General features: G+C 39.2%; 2 protein-coding genes across 7 annotated transcripts; one reads left to right on the top strand and one right to left on the bottom strand.

Moving 5' to 3' along the window:
• Positions 1-382: 382 nt before the first annotated feature.
• fancb (FA complementation group B) lies at positions 383-8101 on the bottom strand. Of its 2 annotated transcripts, none has more exons than XM_077617111.1 (8): positions 6825-8101; positions 6567-6722; positions 5537-5623; positions 5310-5438; positions 3986-4158; positions 2750-3141; positions 2141-2381; positions 383-845 (listed from the first exon to the last, which is right to left on the bottom strand). In XM_077617111.1, the coding sequence occupies exons 1-8, from the start codon at positions 7698-7700 to the stop codon at positions 446-448; spliced, it is 2454 nt and encodes an 817-aa protein (XP_077473237.1). In that variant the 5' UTR covers positions 7701-8101; the 3' UTR covers positions 383-445. The 2 variants fall into 2 exon arrangements, with proteins under 2 accessions (XP_077473237.1, XP_077473239.1); XM_077617113.1 differs by having other exon boundaries at positions 383-842.
• On the top strand, positions 7622-26902 carry mospd2 (motile sperm domain containing 2). Of its 5 annotated transcripts, XR_013304612.1 has the most exons (19): positions 7630-8249; positions 8340-8397; positions 8932-9087; positions 9709-9795; positions 9917-10071; positions 12094-12154; positions 12242-12280; positions 12374-12498; positions 12591-12764; positions 16110-16219; positions 20923-21016; positions 21097-21193; positions 21753-21873; positions 21946-22030; positions 22136-22165; positions 23271-23513; positions 25400-25457; positions 26608-26633; positions 26718-26902. XR_013304612.1 is itself a non-coding variant. In XM_077617114.1 (16 exons), the coding sequence occupies exons 1-16, from the start codon at positions 8220-8222 to the stop codon at positions 22806-22808; spliced, it is 1602 nt and encodes a 533-aa protein (XP_077473240.1). In that variant the 5' UTR covers positions 7622-8219; the 3' UTR covers positions 22809-23218. The 5 variants fall into 5 exon arrangements, 3 of the variants coding, with proteins under 3 accessions (XP_077473240.1, XP_077473241.1, XP_077473242.1); XR_013304613.1 differs by lacking the exon at positions 25400-25457; XM_077617114.1 differs by lacking the exons at positions 23271-23513; positions 25400-25457; positions 26608-26633; positions 26718-26902 and adding an exon at positions 22629-23218 and having other exon boundaries at positions 7622-8249.
• The last annotated feature ends 144 nt before the right edge of the window (positions 26903-27046 follow it).

Raw genomic sequence — 27046 nt, 5'->3', positions numbered from 1 at the left:
ATTGTAAAACGGGTGAACAAAATATAGACATCCCTCTGGTCAGTTGATAATAGAAAGGTGGTCAAGCCAGATTGTGCACTTGCACATTTTTTTCCAGCAGCCCACATGTGAGACTATCGTGTCTTGGGAAGAAAACGGGTGAACCGTAAGGTGAAAGAATCAGTAAAAGCTTTTCTTTGCGCCTTTTCACCTCCCTCCTCCGACATCTCTCGCTTCGAGGTGAAACTAAAAAGCATCAACAAATAGTTTGAGGACACCAAAGTCTGTAGGATAAAGATGAGCAGAGCGCAGGGGATTGAAAAGATGGCAACTCGGAGGTGATCAAGTGGAAATCCGCTCGAGCGGAGACAGGATGGCTCAAAAGAATGAAACCGAGTCAGCATCAGTTTGCTCTTGAAGGCCGAATGCGATTTTATTCTCAAAGTTTATTGTCAGCAAAATAGTATTATTTCATCTGAGTCTCCACGAGACCGGCTAAATCCCCATCGAGCTGGGCATCAGACAGTTTTTGGACAAACTTGCGGTACTTGCTCACATCCACCCGCGGGTTTAAATCTCGCAGACTCCTTTCCACATCCTGTTGCCGAGCTAATCGAATTCTTTGAAGCCCCTCGGCCGTGCTCGGGTCAGGTTTATCATCAGGTCGCATCACCCTCTTGTTGCTATTCTGTTCCTCACGTGATGAAGGTGAGGCAAACTCTCGCAGGGTTGTGACTTCTTTCTCCAAAGCTAAAGCGAGTATCTCGGAAGACCTTTCTCTTATTGCGCAGATGGGCTGGACAGAGCAGGAGGGTGGAAGGTCAACTATGAGGGTGTCCAGAAGCTGGAGCATCTTTAAGTGGCTGCTGAAAGCAAGAAAATTCCTACTTAATCACTTGTGATCCACTTATGACTAGAAACTACATCTGCATGTGTGATTAGCGCATAGCAACTGTGCATTCTAATAATGCTTGTAAGGACATACAAAATGAATGACTCAATCGCTGTCATTAGCGACGAAACATGTCCAATCCATTTGAACTGGGATGGCTGACAGCCTATCACATTATCACCGTCAGTGGCAACCTATGATTCATTCTGCAGCTCTTTCTGGGACAAGGGCCATTTTTTGCAGAGGATAAAGAATACGTGTGAGTATTGCTCTTGTATACTAAAGTAGCATTTCTGCACTGTTCAAACACGTGGGTTTGTTTGAGAGACACCGTTTCATTATTTCACTCATGTTTATTTAAAAAAATAACCTTACATTTGTAGATGTATGTGTATATAAACACGCATATTAAAAAGTACATACACAAATTTATTTTTGGGATTGATATGTAAAATAAAATGATAAACCATATACATATTTTTTTTATTTCAACATTTCTGTCAACGTAGTTTAGCATTTTAGTTTTTTTGTTTCAAGATAAATCCATTTTTTTCAACTTTTGGGGGATTTATTATAATTATTTCAACAGATTTTTTCACTTTTTTGTTGACACTCCTTTTTTCTTGTGTAGAATTAAATAAATATATCTATGATTCTCCCATCAAACCTAGTGGGCATGAACCATTAACAGCCTACCGAAAGCACTGTAAAGTTTATGTGGGAGGACGATTTGGGCAGGGGTGTCAGACTTGGGTTGGTTCGCGGGCTGCGTTATCGTCAACTCGATTTCATGTGGGCCGGACCGTTTTAGATATAATATTTAGATTTTTTTAATATAAATGGATTAAAAGAACTGGATTAAAATCCCTGAGTATTCAGTTTTTTATAGATCTAAAACAATGTTTATTTTAGCTTTTTTTAAAATATATTTTTAGATTTTGCAAAATGATTTTTGAACTAAAAACACAGAAAAAAATGATTTAAAAAATTACAATTATTGATTTAAAAGGGGGAAATCAGGAAATTTAATATACATTCTATACTCTTCATTTTAATTTGATCCTAAAACAGAAAGTCGGCACTCATGATTTACTTTCCTGGGCCACACAAAATGATGTGGCGGGCCAGATTTGGCCCCCGGGCCGCCACTTTAACACTTGTGATATAGGGGTTCTTACAAAGTCTGTATGTTTATATTTCCTAGGTGTCTACCAACTCTTTGCTTGCCTGAGTGTTCTGCTTTTGCCACTCTAAATGCATGTTTCTCACCTGGAGTGGACTTGGAGTTCCCCTAGGAATGGGCTGATGTGATGCCAGCGCAACAGCGAGACAGATGAGAGTCCTTGGGAAGTGAACAGTTGATACTGAGGGCTTACTTGTACCCTCTTACATCCCACTCTCCTCTGCAGCCAGCTGTCAATATCACCCAAGCTGTGATCGGGGGAGTCTATGCGGAAAGTCCAGTGATCCAACACTGACAACAGACACAGCAAGTCCTCCTGGGTCTCATCTAGGTACCGAAAAATGAAAAAATAAGACATTACGAACATATTAGGATTTTAATGGGAGTGGCTAGTAGTGAATAAAGGAACGAAAGTTGCACTCTGAATTTGGTTTAGCGTATTTTCCGCACTATAAGTCGTACTATGTTCATAGTTTGGCTGGGCCTGCAACATCCAATCATCCTTCTGCTGCCTATCACTAGTAGAAGTTCAATTCATTTGAACTGGCAGGTCGGCAGCAGGTTAACATTGGTTAATTTGATGCCAGCTCTTCATCAATGGCAGCCAGTAAAGCAGTTTTAAGAACGAGAAGGTTGTGTTCCCTTAGTTTCAGTGTTAAAGCACTTTTGGGAAATTACGTTTTCTTGCTATTTACCTGTTTTAATCTCCGGATTGTTCAACAGTTGGATTTGAAAGTCAGCGTGGACGTCCACAGTGACAATACCACAATGCAGGGCAGTTGGTTGCGGACTGTCGAGGACTGTATTCTCCTGTCTTGGGATGTAATGGAGCATGACATTGCACTTGACGCAGGCAGAGTTCAACAGAGGTACCAGCCTGGTCACGGCAGTCACGGCGAGTCTGGCCGTGTTGAGATCATTCAGGCCACCCGCCTCTTGCCTCTTGCTTCTTTTAGCTACTGGCTCCGGGAAGGCGGAGGGGCCGAATGGGGTGAGCCACGACGCTCGGCTTTGGGTCCGGATGACTGCAGGCGCCGAGCCATGGCTCGCCTGTGTCACCACGGATAAGCTCGCACCAAATGCTGGTCTGGAAGCAAAATAGCACATCAGTAAAGACCACTGACATCAAAAGGACAGTATCACAGATGTTTTGTGGTGATTTAAAAAATATTCCAGATGTTGAGAATAGATTAGAAATTGCAAACAGTCCTGGGGCAATAGTTTTGTGCTACACGTGCCGGAACAGGTGGTGGGAGTTATCAAATTGCCCCCACAAAAAGAGACTGTCAAGTGATTACAGGGGGATTGCCATGACAACCAGCCCAAATTCACATTAGACTGAGGGAGTCAACAATTGTAAATTACACTTCGACTAAATCTGAGTTGTAGGCAGTTGTTTTTGCTATGATTTTCACTCTGCCTTTTTTATTTAAACTTAAAATTGTAGCTTCAACCAACATCTGTAGGACCCATCCTAGCATTGTATTTTCAATATGCCCTTTTTTAAGACAGATATCACGTCTGGTGGGTTCCAACATTCCTTTATGCAGTTTTCATGTTTTCCCCATGCCTGTGTGGGTTTTCTCTGGGTACTCCGGTTTCCTCCCATATCCTAAAACCATGCATGGTAGGCTAGTTGAAAAATCCAAATTGTTTTTAGGTATGAGTGTGAGCGGTGATGGTTGTTTGTCTCCTTGTGCCCTGCGATTGGCTGGCCACTGATTCACTAGTCCGCTGGGATAGGCTCCAGCACCCCCGCGACCTTTATGAGGACAAGCGGTAAGGAAAATTAATGATTAAACCTAAACACCCCCCCAAAATGGCTGGTGGGCCACTAATGGACTTCTCTATCACCAGCCTCTGCAAATTATTTGGGGAAAACCTTGAAATGAACACCTCGCTGTCAGCATTCAACAATGAAATGAAATTACACCGAGCTGTCGGCAGAAAGGATCACTCCCACGACCATTTGTCCGGCCCAGACGCGATGCCACAGCTTGTCAACGTGAGGTCCGCAGTGCACCGCTGGCAAGACTCGGGTCTCGTCATCGGCGGCCTCATCCTTTGACTCGTCATCACTCTCCCAAAGAGCGACGAGTCCCTCCTAGATGGTAAGAGGATAATAAGAGATGACAAATGTGCGACAGCCCTGACAGAAGTCTGAATGTCAAAAAAAGACAACTTTTTCAATGCCATTGACGATTAGAGACATCCAATTATATGACTCTTTATATCCTTTTTTAAAATTTAAATTAGTTTTGTCAACAGTAAAGGCCCAATACTTTTGAGCCAAACGTGGCGGCACCCAATGAAGTAATGTTCATTGGCTGCAAGCCCTGGGGTTCAAATAGATTAGACCAGGGGTGTCAGACTCAGGTTGGTCCGCGGGCCGCTTTAACGTCAACTTGATTTCACGTGGGCCGGACCATTTTAGATATAATATTTAGATTTTTTTTATATAAATAGATTAAAAGAACTAAGAATTAAAAAGCCCTGAATATTCAGTTTTCTATAGATCTAAAACAATGTTTATTTTAGCTTTTTTAAATATATTTTTAGATTTTACAAAATGATTTTTGAACTAAAAACAGAAAGAAATGATTAAAAAATTAATTATTGATTTAAAAGGGGGAAAATCAGGAAATTTAATATACATCTATACTCTTCATTTTAATTTGATCCTAAAACAGAAAGTCGGCACTCATGATTTACTTTCCCGGGCCACACAAAATGATGCGGCGGGCCAGATTTGGCCCCCGGGCCGCCACTTTGACACATGGATTAGACGTTTGTTGCCGTCAATGGCAGCCAAAAAGGTTGGGAATCTTTTCATTTTTTGTCTGTTTTGGGGTATTTGGCTGCAGCTTTTGGCTACGTGTCAATTTATCAAGATGAGTGACAAGTGTCAAACCAGATGTAATGATACGGGGGAGGAAGGCGGGGCTTAACTTTAACCTTAATATTTTTTATGAAATAATTTGTTTTGTTACTGCAAAATATTTTACAAAATAATGCAATGGGTTTTTCATCAATTTTTGCGGTGCTTTTTCACCTCCATGAGATGCGTTTAAAGCACCAAAACGCACATTAATTTTACTAAAAATGGTTTTATAGTTATATATCCCATTAGAATTTTTCCTTTGTTGTGTTGTGTAGTTATTAATTTATCCAACAGCACAAAGAGGGGGTGACCAAAAATGACTCAAGATTTTTTGCCATTTACAGCATGTACGTATCTACAAGATGCTGTCATACCTGCTCCGGCGTTGTGATATTTGGTTCTCGATGTTGAACCACGTCAATGAGCGCTCGCACTGACTGCCGCACAACTTTGTCTTTCACGCTCACTTCGGCTTGGAGCTCCTGCAGTGCGCTTAGTCCACTCTGAGAGAGAGAGAGATGACAGAGGAAGTTAAAAGGCACGGTAAAGTATTGCGAAAATGTGATTGTGGTGATGCAACTTCAGTGTTTTTATGGATCACCTGCAGTCTGGACTCCAAAGCTTTCAATGTGAGGTGGTTCCCTGGTGGAGGAGCCATTTTTGCCGCAGCACTGCGGTGCTCTCCATGCTAAAGTTGAAACGTTTTAACATTCATTAGAAGTTTTATGCCTTTTTACACATTTGATTTTTAAAATTCTCAAGTATCTTGGTCCTTTCATTCATTTTCTGAACCGCCTTATCCTCACTAAGGTCACAGGGGGTGCTGGAGCCTATCCCAGCTGCCTCCGGGCACGAGGCAGGGGACACCCAGAACTGGTGGCCAGCCAATCGCAGGGCACGAGGAGACAAACAACCATTCACACTCACACTCATACCAAGGGGCAATTTAGATTGTCCAAGCAGCCTACCATGCATGTTTTTGGAATGTGGGAAGAACCCGGAGTACCCGGAGAAAACCCACACAGACCTTGCAAACTCCACAAAGATGGACTGACCTGGATTTGAACCCAGGACCCCAGAACTGAGAGGCCGACGTGCTAACCATTCAGCCGCTGGGTCGCCGTGTGGTGGTCCTATTATTCTTATTTACGGTAAGGCACATGTGTCAAAAGTGGTGGCTCGGGGGCCAAATCTGGCCCACCGCATCATTTTGTGTGGCCCGGGAAAGTAAATCATAAGTGCCGACTTTCTGTTTTAGGATCAAATTAAAATGAAGAGTATAGATGTATATTACATTTCCTGATTTTCCACCTTTTAAATCAATAATTGTAATTTTTTAATCCATTTTTTCTGTGTTTTTAGTTCAAAAATCATTTTGTAAAATCTAATTATATATAAAAAAAGCTAAAATAAACATTGTTTTAGATCTAGAAAAACTGAATATTCAGGGCTTTTAATCCATTTATAAAAAAAATCTAAATATTATATCTAAAATGGTCCGGCCCACATGAAATCGAGTTGACGTTAATGCGGCCCACGAACCAACCCGAGTCTGACACCTTTGCGGTAAGGCATTGAATTATCACGTTTTAGTGGCATTAAACAGACAATGGGGTAAAGGCTTTCCTTACAGAATAGGAGATTCCGCAGAGGTCAGTGATGACGAAATGATCCAGCTGCTCCCCCGATGCAGCGCCATGGTTGAAAAGCAACAGTATCTGTTCCGTACCGCATCTGACATAGTCATCCACGTGAACAGAACTGACTTTTGACCACTGGGTGGCAATCTGTAAAATAAAATTCAGACAAACCATGCGTAACTACTGAGACCTAAGTTTTGCAGGATGTGCCTATTAAATGTCCAGTTAGGAAAATCGCCTTTGACATACTTCAAACGTATCCTTCCACACAGCGCACACGTTGCCTTGTTCAAAAGCTACGACAAAGATGACTCCATTTCTTCCCGTGTCGACCACTTGTATCTCTTGCGGACTCTCAAAAGGGAGCGTGCAGGTGTCTTCCACGACGCCATTCTCCACGTAAACAAGTTGCTGATTGGCCGTGGCTGCAACCACCGTGCACCGCAAAACGTCACCCTCTTGGTGGGCCGACAGCACATTGATGCACTTTGTGATGCAAATATAAGGGTAAGGTAAAATGAGAGAGCCGTCCACAGTGTGACCACTCCCGAGCAAGTAGGCCACAGTTTGTTTACTTGAGCACTGTTGCTGTCCCAGTAGGAACACTTGTCTCTTAACCAGTGGGAGCTCACCAATAAGACAGTGGAATAACTGGAGGGGCACTCGTTTAAACCCCCCTGACCTATTTGATGCATGAAACACAGCATCAGCATCTGTCCACAGCAGTGTTGGACCCTGGAGGATGGAAACGCCCCCATTCGGGTGGTGGGGGAGGGAGAACTCAATGCAGGGCTCCAGCTGGTTTGAGTCACTCAGAATGAAAAGTTTATACAGAAAAAAGTCCGATTTTTTGTTCCTTTTTGTCACTAGGACACACGGTGTAGTGGTCTTACTTTGATCACAAAAGACGCTTTTCGATGTAATAAAAGCGTCCACGCGGGCGGCGCTTTTGTGGAGGATGACAGCAGAGCCTTGTGATACTTTTATGAACACCTCACGTTCCGGTTGAAAGGAAAATCCACAGAACTTCAGATCGCTGGCTTTGTTTTCACTAATCACGTGATTAAATGTGACGATCTTACCGCAGAACGAAAGCTGGTCCGATGTTGACGTGACGCCCGTCATGATGCTCTTAAAAGAGTTTTGCTTTTTACGCCATCGTTACTTTCATCATGTCATACAGCTTTTAACATTTTTAATCGCATTTCACAGGCACATTTTGAATCGGGATTGTTTTGCTCGAAAGCGCGCGCCAACCATGGAATTTCACGTCCGGTAAAGTGCATTGTGGGAGTTTAACTTTGTAAACAGCGGTGCGTTCACGGGCTCATGCTATCCACTTTAGCTTCCGTGATATGACGTTTATACGCGTGATTTAATGAATCGATTTGACACCTTTTTGTATAGTTTCTTTCTTATACATTTCCGTGTCATGTCGAACACGAATGCACACTCCCCCTTCCCTTTGTCTGTCATAAAACAACAAAACGAAGAGGAGTGGCCAATGAGGTGAGCCAAAATGGCTTCGTAAGGGCGTCAGTTTCCCAACTTTACAGTGATTCACCCAAAGTACCGCCAGCTAGTTAGCGAGCGAGCTAACGAGAACTATCAGAAAGGAAGGAATCGCGCCGCTGTCAGTTCAACATGGCTGATCTTGAACACCAAGGAGACCAGGTATTCCAACTTTAGATTGTCAGAATGCTACGTACTTTTCGTTTTGGTTTGACACGAGTGTCTAAACTTGATTAAATTTTTATGGTGCAGGACATTAAAGAGAAAATTGAACAGACGAGAGAGAGGTTCAAAGAGGAGTTCCTCAAAGGTAAGGCAGTTACTATTTCCGATTTGGAAATACCGGTTGAACGTTTCGTCGAAAGTTGGTCAAATATTAATACTGTAATGAAGTGCTTCCTCTGTAGCCATGATGATATCATCATGTATTTACTGATAAAAGTCCAGCTTCAATGAGATCAGCTAATAGTGGCAACACGTCCTCACTTTGTTACATTCAAATGTATTCTAATATATATATATATATATATATACACACACACACACACACATACATACATATATACCCTAAAAACATTAAACAAACAAGTTCTCAAAATATACATAAACATTTCACATTTCTCCAATCACGTGATAAGAAAAAAAATTAACGCACAAATTAACTCCTCTGTAAATCATCACTGCCAACCTTTCCAGTCAAAGTGGATTGGACAGTTAATCAATGGCAGCCAAAGAGGTACAGTATTTTTACTTCTCATTCAGTGTGATATATGTTTTTTAATTTCCAATTTTTGCCAGACTACTCTTACAGTTGTTGTACTTTAAAAAATATCTTTAATGTCAGATTCATCAGACAAATATGACCAAAGAGACATAGATAAACTGCTGGAGGACAACTCCATGGTGGAGGGCTACCTGATGTGGCGACTCTACGTGGTGGACGACGCCTTGAAAATGATTGACGAGAGTTTCCAATGGCGGAAAGACTATGGCGTCAACGGTGAGATCTTTTTTTCCTCAATCCTCAATGGCCTCACTGACAATTTTCAAGATTATAACAGCACATTAACATCGTTAAAATGCTTGACATCTGCATAAATCCCTTGCCACAGTGGTTTTTGCTTAATTCGTCAGTGCGGCAGCTGACTTCAACAAGTGAAAGGAACTGTGGCATTGGCTCAATCAGTTATTGTCAAATCAGTCAGTGCCTTTCTCGCTGCTTCTCGGGTTTGAGCCAATACACACAAGACTCTCATTGTGTGTTTAATGTCACCAATAGGTTGCCTATGAAAACAATACCTGCTGTTTAGACATCCTGAGGGGTCTGATTGCTCCAAGGGACAGTTTTATCCAGAAAATTTACCAGACACTTGGGAATGTGATTAGAGTTTCACCACGGTTGGATTTTTAGCCCTCCTTTTGTCATCGTTAAACCAGGGTTCTTTTTCTCATGGAATCCGACACTAGCTCTTTGTGATCAGAAGGACGACAGCTTGTCCGACGAGTTTCACTTCTTTTCTTTGCAGCTTGATGTTTGTTACCGACCCCTTAAAATATGTTGCTTTCCTAACACCATCCATTTGTGGAGCTGTTGTCAAACTGACTTGTTTTTCCCCTTCAGATCTCTCCGAGTTCTCCATTCCCAGGTGGATGTTTGAAACAGGGGCGGTCTTCCTTCATGGCTACGACAAAGAAGGCAACAAGCTCTGTATGTGTGACACTTGACCCGTTTTCTTACGCACTTTCGCTAGGACAGCAAAAAAATGATCCCATTACATGCCAATGCAGTGAGAATAACGTGGTGACTCCTCCTCTTTTTTTCTACCCAGTCTGGTTTAAGGTTAAGCTGCATGTAAAGGATGCAAAAACAATCATTGACAAGAAGAAATATGTGGCTTTCTGGCTGGAACGCAATGTCAAGAAAGAACCTGGAATGCCGTTGACTGTCGTGTTTGACATGTCAGAGTCAGGCCTTGCCAATATTGTAAGTTCAATGTATCATTGGTTTTGTTTAAAGCAACAGATAGAATCAATGACCTACAAGTTAAATACAGTTGCCATACCTGTCAACCTCTGCCGATAACTGCCCTTATAAATGATTATGGTTCCCCTTACAAACCCCCAAAAAACCTTACAAACACCGTACGAGTCGTACGGTGTTTGTAAGGTTTTTTGGGGGTTTGTAAGGGGAACCATAATCATTTATAAGGGCAGTTATCGGCAGAGGTTGACCGGTATGTTGCTCAAATTATTAAATATGCGGAATACAAGTTTCTTGGACTTCTGAAAATGGAGAAAATAATGCCCAAACACAAAAAACACACCGCTTAAGACGGTTTTGTGATGTTATTTCTATCCACTCACATACATATTGATAAAACTTGAGCACAAGTGCATGTGACAATGGGTTTTAATGACATCATTAATCATGATTGGCTAAAATAGTCCAGGCTTTAATAAAGTTTCTGGTAGGGACTTCCCAAAAATATCCTTATTTAACTTTTTCCCCATATTATGCATCAGGAAAATGAAAACCAGCTTAAGCCTTTACAAGGCAAGTGACTATTTTGGGTAAATGCATGATTAGGGAAAAAACTGACATTTTTGATTCTAAACATCTGATGTACAACTTTGCCCTAAATGACCCAAAACATAATGTCTGTTTGTGGATGCCACTTTTAATAACATAAATGTAAATTTATATTAATAAATATTTTTAGTATTTCATGAATAAAGAAAATAATAAATCAACATTTTAATCAAAACAATATTTTTTTTAAAAAGCGAACACATTCGTTATGAATTTCAATAACATTCAAGTTAATAGTTAAAAGAAATACCATTAATAAAAACAACATTTATAAAAAATGCTTTTTTTCAATTAAAAGATTAAACAGTGAGCCTTTTAATTAAATGGAATTTTTGTAATTATTAGTTTGATCTTTCTTGCTCATTCTTTAATGCCATTAAGGTAATTTCCATAGTAGAAAATGGATTGGCATTTTAAATGGGATGTCACTCCTAGACAAAATGGATTGGACGTTAAGCTCGGTTAATGGCAACTAATAAATTAAATGAGTCCCCTATGAAGAATTAAACACGATTCTTTGATGATAAAGATTTTGTCCACACCATTATATTTTTAGTCTCATATTTTTCTCTTGTGGGCTCACAGTGACGTTCGCCCTTCAGTGGTTTTTACGCTTTTGAGATTAAAATAACCTTTAAATCCCGTTGGTCAACTCAAGGTTTTTTTTAAATCCACAGACGTGATCTCATGTGGCGCTCCACAAACGCAGGCTTTAAGGGCCTAAAGGAGACAGATGCATAGAAAGAGCAAAAGAAAAAAATGTAGCGCGCATACAAAATGAGTTTAGAAAATCAGATCGCAAAGCGGGGCCTCGGCGAGAGCTGGCGTGTCACCGTTCAGCAGGATCTCGTTAAGGCCCGGGAGCGTGGCGTGGGCATAGCAATGAGGACTCTGCCAATTACGGCGCCCGGTCGGGGCACGGAGCTCGCTTCTATTGATAAATCTGTTGCTATGATGATTGCAGTCAATGTGAAATGCTTCGGTGAACATCCATCACGGCGCTCCTTTGGGAGAACAGCCAATTCGACTAGTCTGCCAATTATTTTCTTAATTTATCGATAAAAGTGCGTGTGGGTTTTGCAATGTCTGAAGATGAGGAAAAACGTCTGCCTAAAATGACATTTTTGCAGCATCTATTTATTCGTCATGATACATGTAAATAAATCTGACTTTTTGTAAGATTATGTTAAACATGATTAAATTTGCAGGATTTAATGTGTAATATGAAACATATTAAAATTAATTTAATTTGAGGATTATGAGTTCAAAGGTCACTAAAGTCAAAAAGTTATTTTAGCTTCCATATGGAATGTGTTTTTGTTTTTTGTTTTTTATATTAGAGCTCCTTAGATCTATAATACTAGTGTGCATACATGTTTAATAAATGGATTGATGATTAACGTCTTAATGTTTCAGGACATGGACTTTGTGAAGTATGTCGTAAATTGCTTCAAAATATATTATCCAAAACTGCTCTGTAAGTAAAATCCTCGTTCAGATATATTTTTTTATTCATCTGTTTTCCTTGTCGTGACCTAAAATTAAATTCCCTGTGTTATTTCAGCTAAGATGATTATTGTGGAGATGCCTTGGATCATGAACGGTGAGAGCAAGTCCGCTTCCGCCTTCTGTGACATTCAAACGTCGGTATTCCCAACCATAAACTGATTTTGTTTTTCCCCCTGCTCTCGTGTAGCCGCTTGGAAAATTGTGAAGACGTGGTTGGGTCCGCAGGCCATCAGTAAACTGAAGTTTGCATCCCGATCGGAACTCCAATCGTACATCGACCCACAATACATTCCGCCTCACATGGGCGGATTGGTACGTTGTCGTTCGAACACCCACTAGTTGAGGACAGAATACGCAATTTTTGTCAAGGTTTTCATCATAATTCAAACGGATTTCCATTGCAGGACCCATTTAAGTACAGCTACCCTCCTCTCCCGGACGACGATTTCCAAACCCCCATTGGGGACAATGGACCCATCGTCAGCGAGGACGAGATTGAGAGTAAAGAGAGCGAGCTAGAGAGCAAAGAAGGCCTCGATTCCAGCTTCAATTCAGAGGTTGCCATCAAGCCCAAAAAGGTACAATCTTCTGAAGTTTTATCTACCATTACACTCATAAATTCTCTTCCAGAACATGGAATAAGTCTCTAATCGCTCAAATATTTAGATTTAAGCCATCCAATTTCTAGTTTCTTTTGATTTCATGCGTGTCAACGCTTCTCTTGCTATTTCACCTCCATCCTTAGCTTAAATATTAATCGTCGGTCAACTTATCTCGCTCTGACCTGGATGTATATTCGGCCATTGATGCAGATTGCACTCCAACTGGCTCCTTGCTTTTTACTCTAACTACACATAAAGGTCCATCTTCCACTCTCACAATCTATTTAGCGTCTTTTGAAGCTCACCGAGTGGAAAAATAAGGCAGCATGTAATCGATGCCCACCAGAAAGTTGATCTTAATAGACTGCCGTTTGATGTTGTGTTTGCCGTGGGGTTATTTAATGCAAATTGGTATCAAGGTCCACGTCAACAAAGGCTTGACCTATATTTGTAAGAGCCTGCAAGTACTATTTCAGCTGGTTACCAACATAACTTGGGAGGATATTGACACCGTAGCCCCTGCTAATATCAGCTAATATCAAAAGTTGAAATTGCCAGATAAACAAGGAAAACATTGTTCATTAATACCCCGTTGACCATGTGCTTCAGACTCAGATCACCAAGAAAAAAGGCATGCAAATCATCAGTAGTCATTAGCCTCGTTTTCTGATACAGTACATTTGGTTTGTTTTTGTGCTGTAAAAATGTTGTTTGCTTTTGGTTTTCAACAGAAAAATGTGGGTGCTTTGCGATCAGTGCATTCTAAAAGACTACACTTTAACCCACATATCAAATGAGTATGTTATTAATGTGTGAAGGTACTTTGGCTAAAGCCTTAATCCCATCAATTCATCAGTTCTTCCAGTTTTCAAATGTTATGGGTGAACTGAGCTGCTGAGACCCAAGTCAAGGTTTTGAGGGCTTGCACAAGAGTTGAAGAGACTTTAAGATTAGACTTTAAAAGAACCTAGAGCAGGGGTGTCAGAGTCGGGTTGGTTCGCGGGCCGCTTCAATGTCAACTTGATTTCACGTGGGTCGGACCATTTTAGATATAATATTTAGATTTTTTTTTATAAATAGATTAAAAGAACTGTATTAAAAGCTCTGAATATTGATCTATTATCTTTTTTATATATTTTTAGATTTTACAAAATGATTTTCTAACTAAAACACAGAAAAAAATGGTTAAAAAATTACAATTATTGATTTAAAAGGGGGGAAATCAGCAAATTTAATATACATCTATACTCTACATTTTAATTTGATCCTAAAACAGAAAGTCGGCACTCATGATTTACTTTCCTGGGCCACACAAAATGATGCGGCGGGCCACATTTGGCCCCCGGGCCGCCACTTTGACACCTGTGGCAAATCAAGACCAAGCTTTTGATAGATTAAGTTCACAAGGACACTGTAGTAAAGCATTGTGACAAGGTTAATACTAACACTTTGAAAGGCTAAAACTAAGTTAAAAAATAAGGTTTTGAAACTGTAAAAACTAAGAACTTAAGGAACTAATAGTAGACCTGTTAAAGCTAAGATCTTAAGGCATTGAGAGAAGACTGGCTCGAGAGGCTATACTTGCTGTTCAGAGACAGACTAAAGTCAAGACCTACATTTTGACCAATGGAGACATCCTAAAAGCTCAACTTTAAATGCAATCAAGCAATTCCAGATGGATCGGGACTGAATTCTTCTTGTGATGAAACGGTTGAGTTAAGTTCCTCATTGGATTCTCCCAATCCGGTAAACCCTGATCAAATTGGACTATGTAGTCCTATCTGTGACAGTGTACTACCAAAGCTAAAGGACATCTCACCTATCTTCCATTCTTCCCCGAGACAAGTTGGCATGGGATCCCAAGGATACTCGGAAGCTAATTGCCTCTCTCTCTCTTTTGAAACAAGGGCTGGAGGTGGTGATGCAGCGTCCGATCACTGCACCCACACACGGCAAGATTTCTGCGGGGTGCCACGGCAGGTGTGCTCAAATGAGCCCCTTTGACTCCGTCTCGGATACCCTTTTTTTCTATTTGACCCATTATATTTCAGCAGTCCAAAATTTCAACAAAATGTCAACATTTCTGACTTTTCTATTTGACCCTTTAAATTTCAGCAGTCCAAAATTTCAACAAAATGTCATCATTTCTGACTTTTTTTCATGGAGGAGGCTACAGGACTGGGGCCTGGTATTTTTTTTCCTCACAAACACTGGAAGGCACTTACATCACTGGCAAAAATCTCTCCAATCAAACATTGCATAATATTTTCACTCACAAATGTCCCATAAAAAGTTACTGTTGTCAAACAGTAGACCAAGTGAAAAGTGTGGAGCACTAAATCAATCCCACAAACCTCCGAGGCAAAGCGTAAAAACAAAACGTCCTCTGTTTCTCCTCCCCAACACTATGATGAGCTCTAACCATGCTGTGGTTGCTGCCTTGACTCTCATAAAATGTACTTAGAAGTCTTTTTTAGCATTTCAACACAATGAAGCATTTCAAGCAATCGACATCAATTTGTTGTTTTGTTTTTATGATTTAGATTTATTGTCATTTGTAATGTTCTGCAATCAATATTTTTGTGGATTTTACAAATATATTTCAAACAGTGATTCAACTAATCAAAATACTAATGTATTTTGATTCCAATTTGTCATTTTTACTTACTAATACAGGAACCTTTTACTTGATTTTTTTTTTTACTTCTTATGTAAAGTTTGCACTTTAAAATGATGATTGTCAATAAATCGAGATGTTTCTTAGCAGCTGAGCCATGTCTTCATTCTTCATTCCGTAATCGGCCATTTCAAATTGGCCTGCTTGGCCAATAACACGCACTTCCCCTGTGAGTCATTCACTTTTCCCATCACATGCAATGTCCTCTCACCTTTACTTCCCCATTCGAATCACGTCACCAAAAAAAACAACCAACCCAACGATTACCCCCCTATTTTTTTTCAAATTTTACCAACGTCCTCAAAAACCACATCCCATCATGATCTTGCGGTGTCCTTTGGAGCAAATCAGGTCAAGATTTTGCGGGTCATTCACTTTTTGGGGTCATTTCTATTTCCAGTCACAAGTTTGAGGTTCATCTTAGTTCTGCATTCTTCATTGAACACGCGCTTCGTTGGTCTATGCGTCATACAAATGAGAACAAGGGTCGGGCCTTCAAGCGAGGTTTCTGAAAAGGCACAAACTTATTATTACCCTCAATCTTTTCAGAGGTGACCGCATGTCGTGACCAAAGGTTGAAAAATACTACAAAGTTCATGTTGCTTTGCGTGTTTCTGGTTATTGAGCGTACTTTTTGTTTGCAGGTGAATTTCCACGAAGACGTAAAGACAGAAGACAACGACAAGGGAGACCACCGAATTAAAGGAGCAAGGAAGCCCGTTACCACATTCAAAGGCACTCTGTTGGACATCAGGTACTATATTTAGTCATCATACGGATGTCCACTAAAAAACCCTATGAGATGTTTCTACAAAAACAACTTTCTTGCCCTCTTGCTAATAAGCATCTAGATTTTCTGCAACTTTAAAAAAAAAGCCACAGGCAGCATTTTCAAAAATAGTTGTCCTTATTGACGAAGTCGTTCTTTTTGCATATCCTCGCTGAGATTTTATTGATGTGTTTTTAACTCTCTACCTCAATTGATCTGGCTGCATGTGGGGGCAGGAATTAAGAGTGCTACCAATCAATTGTTCATTGAGTAGAAGGGAGTCGTCTTGGTTAATTATTAACAGAAATCAACGAGAGGCAGGGCCCGGCCATTGATCCTCCCTCCGAAACCCTAACACTCAATCAAATCCACCACAAGTGTTTGCCTGTTGCTACTTGACTTTGGTCTTTAAACTAAACCATTGTGGATGATTTATGCTTGTAAAAATTCTCATGCTTACCTAATATCGAGCCTGAAGTGCAGTCTGACGATACTTCGGCGAACAGTCTTTCAAAAAAGTCCAGTGTTGATGCTTTTCAAGCCACATCTTACCCATTAGTTAAGATCAAATGTGAAATTAAACATACATGAGGAAAAAGGACACTCCTGTGGATTAAAATACAACGCATGTTTAGCATTTGTTGATCCCAAAACTTAATGCTACTAGACAGTATAAGACGAAAATCATGCGCTAAAGAAAATTAGCGACGTGTCACGATATTTAGCTCGCAAAAGGATGAATGTTAACATGCAACGCCACAGGAGCACTCCTAGACAAACTACAGAACAAATTCCGCAGGCATATGCTCTTTGTAGTACACAGTGGTGCCTTGAGATACGAACTTAATGCAACTGAGCTCGCATGTCGATTTACTCGTATCTCAAATCATTGTTTCCCATAGAAATGAACTAAAAACTAATGAATTTGTTCCCCCTCTGAACAAAACGCCAAAAAACAGGATGTTGGAATGGAAAACTAATTCGCCATCTATTAACAGAGTAACAAATAACTAGTGGTTATGATGTTTAATAGTACTAAAATTAGGCGGATTTCGCGGAGGGGAGACTTTTTGCACGGCAACACGCTCGTAACATAACATAAACAAATTTAAATGAACTTGGACTACTAACCCTAACCTTGAAACACTCCAAGATAAATTTAATCTAACCTTACGCTAAACTTAATTCTAATTTTGTTTTGAATTTTTATACCTTTCTTCTCTATTTGCCCTGCCTCCACCTTGACTTTCAGCTGCAGCTAAAAGGAACCTATCGAGGGTTGTTTGCTTTTGTCTTCCCTTCAAAATATTCCGAGAATGATGCACACAAATTTCCTCACAATAGGATAACACACGACCACTTGCTAACGGAAAGTAGTATACTCCTCTCGTATTAGCGAGCAAGCTCCGCCACGCGTACACCATTCTGCACTGACTAACAGGGGGTGGGGGGGGGCACACAGAAAAAATGCAATGCTCCGCCTGGTACTTGTAGAGACATTTACACGAGGGAGTTGCGGCGAGATGATGTTCTGATAAGCAGCCTCTCGCGTAAGCTGTATGCTTGTATATCAAAATTTGTCTCGTATCTCAAGGTAAATATTTGCTTGAAATTTGACTCGTATCTGAAATTGCTCGTATGTCAAGGTATTACTGTAATAGCAAATCTTCTACTTCTCTATGTAACAGTCATCGCTATGCTTCTCTACAATGTGCCACACTGCCTCCTAGGGGCAAGCGTGCAGAAAATTAAGGCCAGGGAAAATGAATGGTACCTTCATCATCTCTTCATAGGACATTTTTTTAAACGCTTTGGTCCCATTGACGGCCATTGGCATCTAATCCATTTGAATTGGTGACCTAATGAAAAAATGCTAATTCGTTGCTACCTCCTACCTTAAATGGATTGGATGTCCGCTAAAAGTTAAATTCACAGCAGAAGGATGATGAGAGCCACATGATTGGACGTCTTATCCCGGTCATTGGCAACCAATGAGTAAATGAGTTGAATGTTACATAATTCCAAAAAAAGACAATAATTTATGAACAATAGTTATAATTTTTATTGCTGAGTGAATTTCTGTATTATACTTTTCTTATTTTATTTTTTACGGATTGTGTATGTTTGTAGTTTGGGAACCACGTTTGCAAATATTGGCCGTGAATAAATTAAATATTTCCTTCAAATTGAAATTAAACTGCACTGCAGTTTATTTCCATTTAATATTCTCTAATGCTGCCAGCTTAAAAAGAGAATGATCAGGTTTAAAACAAAAGTTATTATAAAATTTATCATTTTCAGGGTGTTGATCATTCATCACAACAATCATTTACGTGCTTGTAACGTACGAGAAACGCTATTTTCAATTGACTGAATCCCTCCCTTTCTAACTTTAATTGCTTTAACTGGGCAATACTGGTGTTCGACACATAGTATAAATATTTCAAATGCGCATATTTGTCAGGTGGGGCCGTCAAGGTCTTGTTTCCCATCGCGTAGCTGCTTTGAAATGAGGACTATGACAGCTCAAGGCTACAAATCACGCCAATAAACGCATCGCAACAGCACCGCAATGTTTCTGAGCCGCGTTACTTTTTAATTCAAGGCCGGGGGCTTCCCCGGGGAGAGAAAGGCGGGGATACTTTGATTGCTTAACTTGGAGATTCACTTCGGCTACTCTGGGCAAATAACACGCAGATATGAAAAAGGAGAAAATACACTGCAATTTCTCTTCGATTAGAGTTGTCTTGACAAGAGACTGATTATTAGATTTTTTTTTTCTTCCTCTCTGCAGAGGGCTGTGCTTTATAGCATTGTTTGTAAGATAATGACAATGGGGGTGTTTTGTCAGTTTTTTCCCAAATGAGCTCCTTCCTGCTTCCAATGGGTAATTGTGTGCAATTCCTGTTTAGGGCGTTTACAAGCCTTTAAAGACTTTCTGAATCCTTTTTACTGGAAGGGCCCTCCCAGTCAAAATGGATTGGATTTGTATGGCTGTCAGTGGCAGTTAATGAGTCAACTCACTATTGCTAAAACAACAAAAATGAATATAGTATCATCTGTAAATCCTTTCATTTCCACGCCCAACAATTTGGTTCCTATTTGGTTGACTGAAACTGCATGGACAACATTCTTGACTGTCACTGAAATGAGTTCAATTTAAAACAGCAAATAGTTGTTTATATAAGGGCAAAGGTAACGATGAAAGGCAGAGCTCACTTTTCAGTTGAGCGTGAAGGGTAAAAATCAACCTTATTTAGGCTTCGCTGTTAAACTAATTTTATAAAATTAGCTGGGATTTCTATTTTGAATGATTGAAAAACATGTCTGTATTTTCTGCAAGTTACGACGCAGCTAAAAGACTTTAATTTGCTCAAAAGCCTGCAGTGCGCTTTATAATCGGATGCGTCTTATATATGGATCAATATTGAATAATCATTGTATGAAATTCCCTTTAACACAGTTCCATCTAGTTCAGGGGTGTCAGGACCATTTTAGATATAATATTTAGATTTTTTTAATAAATGGATTAAAAGAACTGGATTAAAAGCCCTGAATATTCAGTTTTTTTATAGATCTAAAACAATGTTTATTTTAGCTTTTTATATATTTTTAGATTTTACAAAATGATTTTTTAACTAAAAACACAGAAAAAAATGATCAAAAAATTACTATTATTGATTTAAAAGGGGGAAAATCAGGAAATTTAATATACATCGATACTCTTTATTTTAATTTGATCCTAAAACAGAAAGTCGGCACTCATGATTTACTTTCCCGGGCCTCACAAAATGATGCGGCGGGCCAGATTTGGCCCCCGGGCCGCCACTTTGACACGTGATCTAGTTGATGTATTCCACAACTCCTATTACTACTAATATAGCTCCATCGAGTGGATGTATAAAACATTCCCTTACTACTACTACTACTACCACCACCCCTACTATTACTACTACTGTGTTTTATAATTCAGTGCACCTTAAATATGAAACAAATTTTAGAAGGCCATTTAACGCCATTCATTGAAGGTGCGCCTTATTGTGCGGAAAATACAGTAATTAGAATTTTTGTGTATACTTGTTTTTGTCAAAAAAGTAAATCTAACAACCAGTTATTCAATCGGTTCTTTGACGAGATTATTCAGGGGATGACCGCACAAATAGGGGGAAAGAAAAAGATTTGAATTAAGACGTGATATACATTTAAACGTATTTAAACTTTCTTCGAGCTTGCTCTTATTGTCTGTTAAAAAGTAGAGGGAGGAAATCATTGTAAGTCAAATTTTCAGTGAAATTAAAAATCACCTATTAACATTTGAATGATTGTTTCAGTATAGATGTCCAATACATTTTTTATTTGGCAAAACCGTTTTAACAATACAAGGTTGTTGATTTTTTTTCCTGTCCTGCCAGACTTATAATAGAAGGAATGTATAATTATTGCTGATTGAAGCGCTTTCATATTGTAAATATTGTGTCTCCTGAGGCTAAAATGTACATGGCCGTGTGTTGTTTTGCTGATACTGAAATTTGATGAGTATGTTGGTAATAATAGTGTTGCTGAAATGAGGTTTTCTTTGTCATATGGCACCACAACCCAGATTGAACTCATAAATGAGTCCAAACAGCCACCAGGCGTTCCACTGTTTTTTTTCGTTCTTGTATAATGCATTTTTTTGTCCGTTGCAGCCCAGCAGAAGAGCTCAGTTTTGGTTGTGGAGATACAGAGAAGAAAAGCCTCATTATCCTGTGCAATGTGACCAAAAACCCATTAGCGTTTAAGGTGAGCATGACATGTCATCTCCTTTTGTTTTATCTGCTGATCACAAATAGGTTCTGGTTCTAATAGCCTTTCTATTCCAGGTTCGGACCACGGCGCCCGAGAAATATAGAGTGAAGCCTAGCAGCAGCACTTGTGAACCTGGCGCCTCTATCGATATTGTGGTGTCACTGCATGGAGGTGCTTTAACTCATTCTCAACTCGAGCTAATAAAAATATTCATTGATTCATTTTCCATACCGTAACTGCGAGGCGGACGTGTTAACCACTCGCCCAACGGGACACTACTACAGTCTTCCCTCGATTATTGCGACATCATTTATCGCTAATTCACTTATTTGCGATTTTTTCTGCTTTTTCCACTCTAGTTATAATAGGGGTGACCCTAGTTTATAATTTTTTGATGATCGCAGCCATGTTTGGTCTACATTAACTGCGATATTTGAGGGATTATTGCATGAATGCAGAATAATAAATGGAATTTTACAAAATGTAAAGTAAAAATGAAAAAAAACCTTCATATTTTTAGTTTTCACCATATTTTTTTCTTATTAAAAATACGTGAATACATGAGTATTGACTATTTTGAAGCTCCTAAAAGGCAATTTTTCAACATTATCTTTATAAGATTCATTGACTATAAAATCGCTTGAATTTGATCATTGATTATTTTTTAATGAGAGTAAATAACACAGGTTTGTTTATTTTTTATTATTATTATTTATTTATTTTAACCCAGTGTCTCAAGCGTCTCCCCAAGATCGCTTCCTGGTGATGGCGGCCGAGATGGACAATGCAGGATCTCAAGAACTAGCGCAGTTCTGGAAAGAAGTACCAAAACCTAAAATCATGGAACACAGGTGCTTTCTGTCATTTTTTTTTTAGGAATTCCTGCCAATTTCATTCAACATTATTCTTGCATTTCCTTGCAGATTGCGCTGCCATGTTCTGGAAAGTGCCAAGCCGGCAATGAATGAAGCTGGCGATATTGGGAGCAGCAAAGACATTAACACAGCGGTAAGGATGCTGTCACATTTGATCAGGCTGAATTTTTTTTTAAACTGAAATGACTGCCGTCACATTACAATGTAACAGTTTGTATTTTCACATCCTATTCTGCAGATAGGCTACTCGGCACCAGATGAGGATTTAGTGAGTATCATCAGCTGAATGAAGGCTTTCTCTTCCTTTTTTTTTAGGAAGAAGCTACAATCTCCATTCTTCTCTTTTTGCCCTTAGCTTAACATGTTGATAAGCAAAAGCGACAGTGTGACTGCTAACCTCCAAATGCCTTTTTAAAGATTTGCCTCATTGATTTTACAGATCAATATCAGAGAGGACGGCATCATAAATTGACTTACATGCAGGACATTGTGTCTGCTTTTTTTCAAATTTGGACTTTTTGCTTCTTGGAATATGATTATCTCGTTAGCTGCCGTTGACAGCAAGAGATGTCATTTTCATTTGGAATGTTATTCTAAGTGAAAAGGACGTCTTTCACCGTCAATGTGTTCATTAGAAAATGAAAGTGGCATCCTCTGCTTTTTCACATTCTATGTTAAGCTAACTCGACAGCTTTACTGACAAACATTTCTTCTCCTTTTTTTACATTTAGGGCTCTTTAGGTCAAAGTGTGATGGTAGCTGAACTTACTGCTGGATTTCTCACGTCTAACCTTCTTGTACAGTGTTGTTTTGGCTATGTTTCTGTGGCAGTTTTACGCAAAATAGATATTTTAAATTTGCTTTCATTGGGGACTGCAGAAAGCAATATTTTTTTTCTCCTTTTTAATTAAAAACATGCATTGAAAGTTTGAGGGTATTTACTGTATTCTCATGTTTTAATTTAAAATTATTAAAAAATAAGAATTACAAAAGATTTAATAGAATAGTAAATGTTTTTTTTCCTTTTTGTTTTGGTATATTTATGTATTTATTTTTTAAACATTTTTTTTAACTCATTCACTGCCATCCCGGAGTGCAGTTAGTGTTGTGGTAGGAAACCGATTTTGAAAACAATGATAGACCTCCTGTCCATTTTGACTGGCAGGAGTCAAATGGATTGGAAGTCTATTGCTGTCAATAGTAGCCAAAGAGTTGAAAAAAATTGAGCAATTTGTAGCACTACAATCTCGCTAAACTCTCGATTCACAATAATTGCCTCCTAATATATTTAATGAGTTGACAAAGCATCATAGCAATTGTATCTGGCACGAAAATTCTTCTAAAACTGATTTTTTTTGCTTGTGTGCCACCAGCTCATTCGTTTGATGGCTTCCAACTGCCGTCTGGAGCAGAGCGTCAACACGTGCATGTGGGTCCAGAAAGCTTTAATCTGCTTGGTCCTGCTTCTGGTTTTACTCAACCTGTACTGCATCCACCTGCTGACGTCAACCCAGCAACCATCTTGACAAATAAGACTACGTTTGGACGCCAACTCATGACAAGGAACAGACTCTTTTAACAACCTGGTCGCATTTTATAAGCTGGCGGAAAAAAAGGTATTTATTGCAAAATATATGGATGAAAGATTTATTTTTATGATCATATTGTACATTATTTTATATGATACTCTATATCAGATGTGAAAATAAAAACTTTCCAGTAGGTCATTTTTGCAGTGTGGACAAATAAGTCATCAAACAACCAGTACGAGTTTTTATTGCTTCTAATTGGCCTAAAGTACAGAAGCAATTAGGAGTGAGCGCAAGGACAAGTGCGTCTCTTATTGGCAATCCGCCTTATCTACGACAGCGAGCAATCAGGACGGCGTGTGACGAGCGGCCATCTCTGTTTGGTTATCAACGCGTGCCGTCCAAACGAGCTCGGCTGATGAGCGACGGTAATGAGCACATTCAGGCGGTCGGTGTTGATTACCGTGAGGTTGTTTGCAGGGGCCTCCGAGACCGCTCTAACCTACTTTGAAGTTTTAACGCTGTTGGAAGTTAATGGAGTCTTTGGGCGTGGGGTGAATTTGGGTTTTGGGTGACTCAGACAAATACAAAGCTTTAAAACCCTGAATTCCTCACAGCACTAATTGGCCAAGCAATGTTATCGTGAATAGACATGATGAGTCGAAGTGTCTTGACCTCCGCAGCACGGCCTCCACCGAACCCCTGAGACCGACTCACCGAACCCCCTGGGGTTCGATCGAACCCAGGTTAAGAACCACTGATGTATAGTAAGGCTTATTTTCTTTTAAAAAGACCATGTGTGGTAAGGCTTTTTTTCTTAAAAAAATGACCATGTATAGTAAGGCTTCAATAAAAAAAAAAGACCATGTATATATAGTAAGGCTTTCTTCAATTAAAAAAAGGACAATGTAGTATAGTAAGGCTTTTTTAAAGACCATGTATAGTAAGACTTTTTTTCTTTAAAAATCAAAACATCTATAGTGAGTCTTTAAAAAAAAGACCATGTATAGTAAGTAAGGCTTTCTTCAATAAAAAAATGACCATGTATAGTAAGGCTTTTTTAAAGACCATGTATAGTAAGACTTTTTTTAAAGTAAGTAAGGCTTAAAAAGATCGACGTCATCTTCAAAACATGGACATTGAGTTGGGAGGACATTTTATTAAAAAATGACCATGTATAGTAAGGCTTTTTTATTTTAAAAAAACGACCATGTACAGTAAAGGGTTTTTCTTAAAAGACGACATAGTATAGTAAGGCTTTTTTTCTTAAAAAATGACATAGTATTGTAAGGCTTTTTTCCTAAAAAAACGACATAGTATAGTATGGCTTTTTCCCCTAAAAAAACGACATAGTATAGCGTGGCTTTTTTTCTTGAAAAACGACATAGTAGAGGAAGGCTTTTTCCCTAAAAAACGACATAGTATAGTATGGCTTTTTTCCTTTAAAAAATGACATAGTATAGTATGGCTTTTTTTCTTAAAAAACGACATAGTATAGTAAGGCTTTTTTTCTTAAAAAACGACATAGTATAGTATGGCTTTTCCCCCCTAAAAAACGACATAGTATAGCATGGCTTTTTTTCTTGAAAAACGACATAGTAGAGGAAGGCTTTTTCCCTAAAAAACGACATAGTATAGTATGGCTTTCCCCCCTAAAAAACGACATAGTATAGTATGTCTTTCCCCCCTAAAAAACGACATAGTATAGTATGGCTTTTTTCCTTTAAAAAACGACATAGTATAGTAAGGCTTTTTTTCCTAAAAAACGACATAGAATAGCATGGCTTTTTTTCTTGAAAAACGACATAGTAGAGGAAGCCTTTTTTTCTTAAAAAACGATATTGTATAGTAAGGCTTCTTTTCTTAAAAAACGACATAGTATAGTAAGGCTTTTTTTTCTTTAAAAAATTACATAGCAAGTAAGGCTAAGAGAGTCTGAGAAAAAACCTGACTTCTGATTCTTCACCTTCTAGTTGTTGCTGTGGTCCACTGGCAAAATCATTGGGTCAGAACATGAGGCGGGAATCAGGAGTGAGTTCAATTCCACTCGTTGCAATTCTCAAATTGTTTATTGAGGTAATGAGAAGGATAAATACAACTTCCAACTTTACTGTGGTGCAGTGGCAAAGACAATGGGTCAGAATTTCAGGTGTACTCAAGTTCAAATCAGAAGTGAGTTTGATTCCACTCTTTGCAATTCTCAAATTGTTTATTGAGGTAATGAAAAGGATAAATATAACTTCCAATCACATCACATCACATCATTTCAGAAGACACTGTGGTCCAGTGGCAAGAACAATGGGTTGAAATTGAAGTTGGACACAAGTTCAAATCTGGAGTGAGTTCAAGTCCACTCTTTGCAAATCTCAAATTGTTTATTGAGGTGATGAAAATGATAAATATAACTTCCAATCAACTCATTTCAGAAGTCACTGTGGTCCAGTGGCAAAGACAATGGGTCAGACAGACCTCAAGTTAGTGACTGACACGTGGGAAATGGGGTTCGAATCCCGCTCTCGTTTGACTAATCACTACACTAGTAGTTCAGTAAATGGGTAATCCTTTTTTCATTCAAATAAAGACTTAGTCATTTTTTTCAGCAAAACAATATTTCCGGTCAGCCTTCGGCTGACCGGAAGACAGTTGGGAGGGGGGGTTCCTGGTGGTGTTCGACAGTCGGCCTTCGGCCGACTGCCGACATCATACAGTCGTTGACTGGCGACACCGGGACGTGAACCCTCGACACCCACGTCGCAGGCAGGTGACTTACCCACTACACCACGAGGCGGCCCGCCTATACATGATTGGAAGTTATATTTATCCTTTTCATTACCTAAATAAACAATTTGAGAATTGCAAAGAGGAATTGAACCCATTCCTGATTTGAATTTGAGTCCACCTGAAGTTCTGACCCATTGTCTTTGCCACTGGACCACTGTGACTTCTGAAATGATGTGATTGGAAGTTATATCTATCCTTTGCATTACCTCAATAAACAATTTGAGAATTGCAAAGAGTGGAATTGAACTCACTCCTGATTTGAATATCCAGGTACTCATCAAAATAAAATAAAAGCTTAAAACATTATCATAATCTTGTCTAACTCAATCTGATATAGTTTATTATATCACCATGGTGAGGTTGCACTGAACGTGTGTTGTTACTTTCCCCTCTTATATAGGTAAAGTGACGTAGCAGACTTTTAAGGTAAGCATACTATTTTAGTCAAACATTTAATATTGGAGCAGCAATTAAAAAAAATATTTCTAAGTCTTTTTTTTTTTTAAATAGACTGGGGACTAAGTTGGGAATTTTCAATCAACATCAAAAGGAAACTTACCAGGAAGGCCCATGCCATCTCTCCTTTCCTCAGTCAGGAGGTCTTCATCCCACTGCAGAAAAAGGCAACAGTAAAGCCACAGTAGGGAAAAACAAAATGAAATATAAGACATACCTCTGATGACTTTGAAGCTCAATGGCTTGGTTTGCTTTTTCTTTTTGTCCGCGGCAGAGACTAAAAAAATATTCGAGTCTCTATAACAGGGATCTGCAATTATTTGTGAGTTAACTCCGAGTTAACTTTCCTAGCCTTAAAATGTATCGACATAGTAAAAACAATG

The sequence above is a fragment of the Stigmatopora argus genome, chromosome 13, assembly GCF_051989625.1.
Source record: "Stigmatopora argus isolate UIUO_Sarg chromosome 13, RoL_Sarg_1.0, whole genome shotgun sequence".
Taxonomy (NCBI): Eukaryota; Metazoa; Chordata; class Actinopteri; order Syngnathiformes; family Syngnathidae; genus Stigmatopora; species Stigmatopora argus.
Note: the sequence above shows the minus strand (reverse complement) of the source record. Positions and strands in the feature narration are given on the sequence as shown.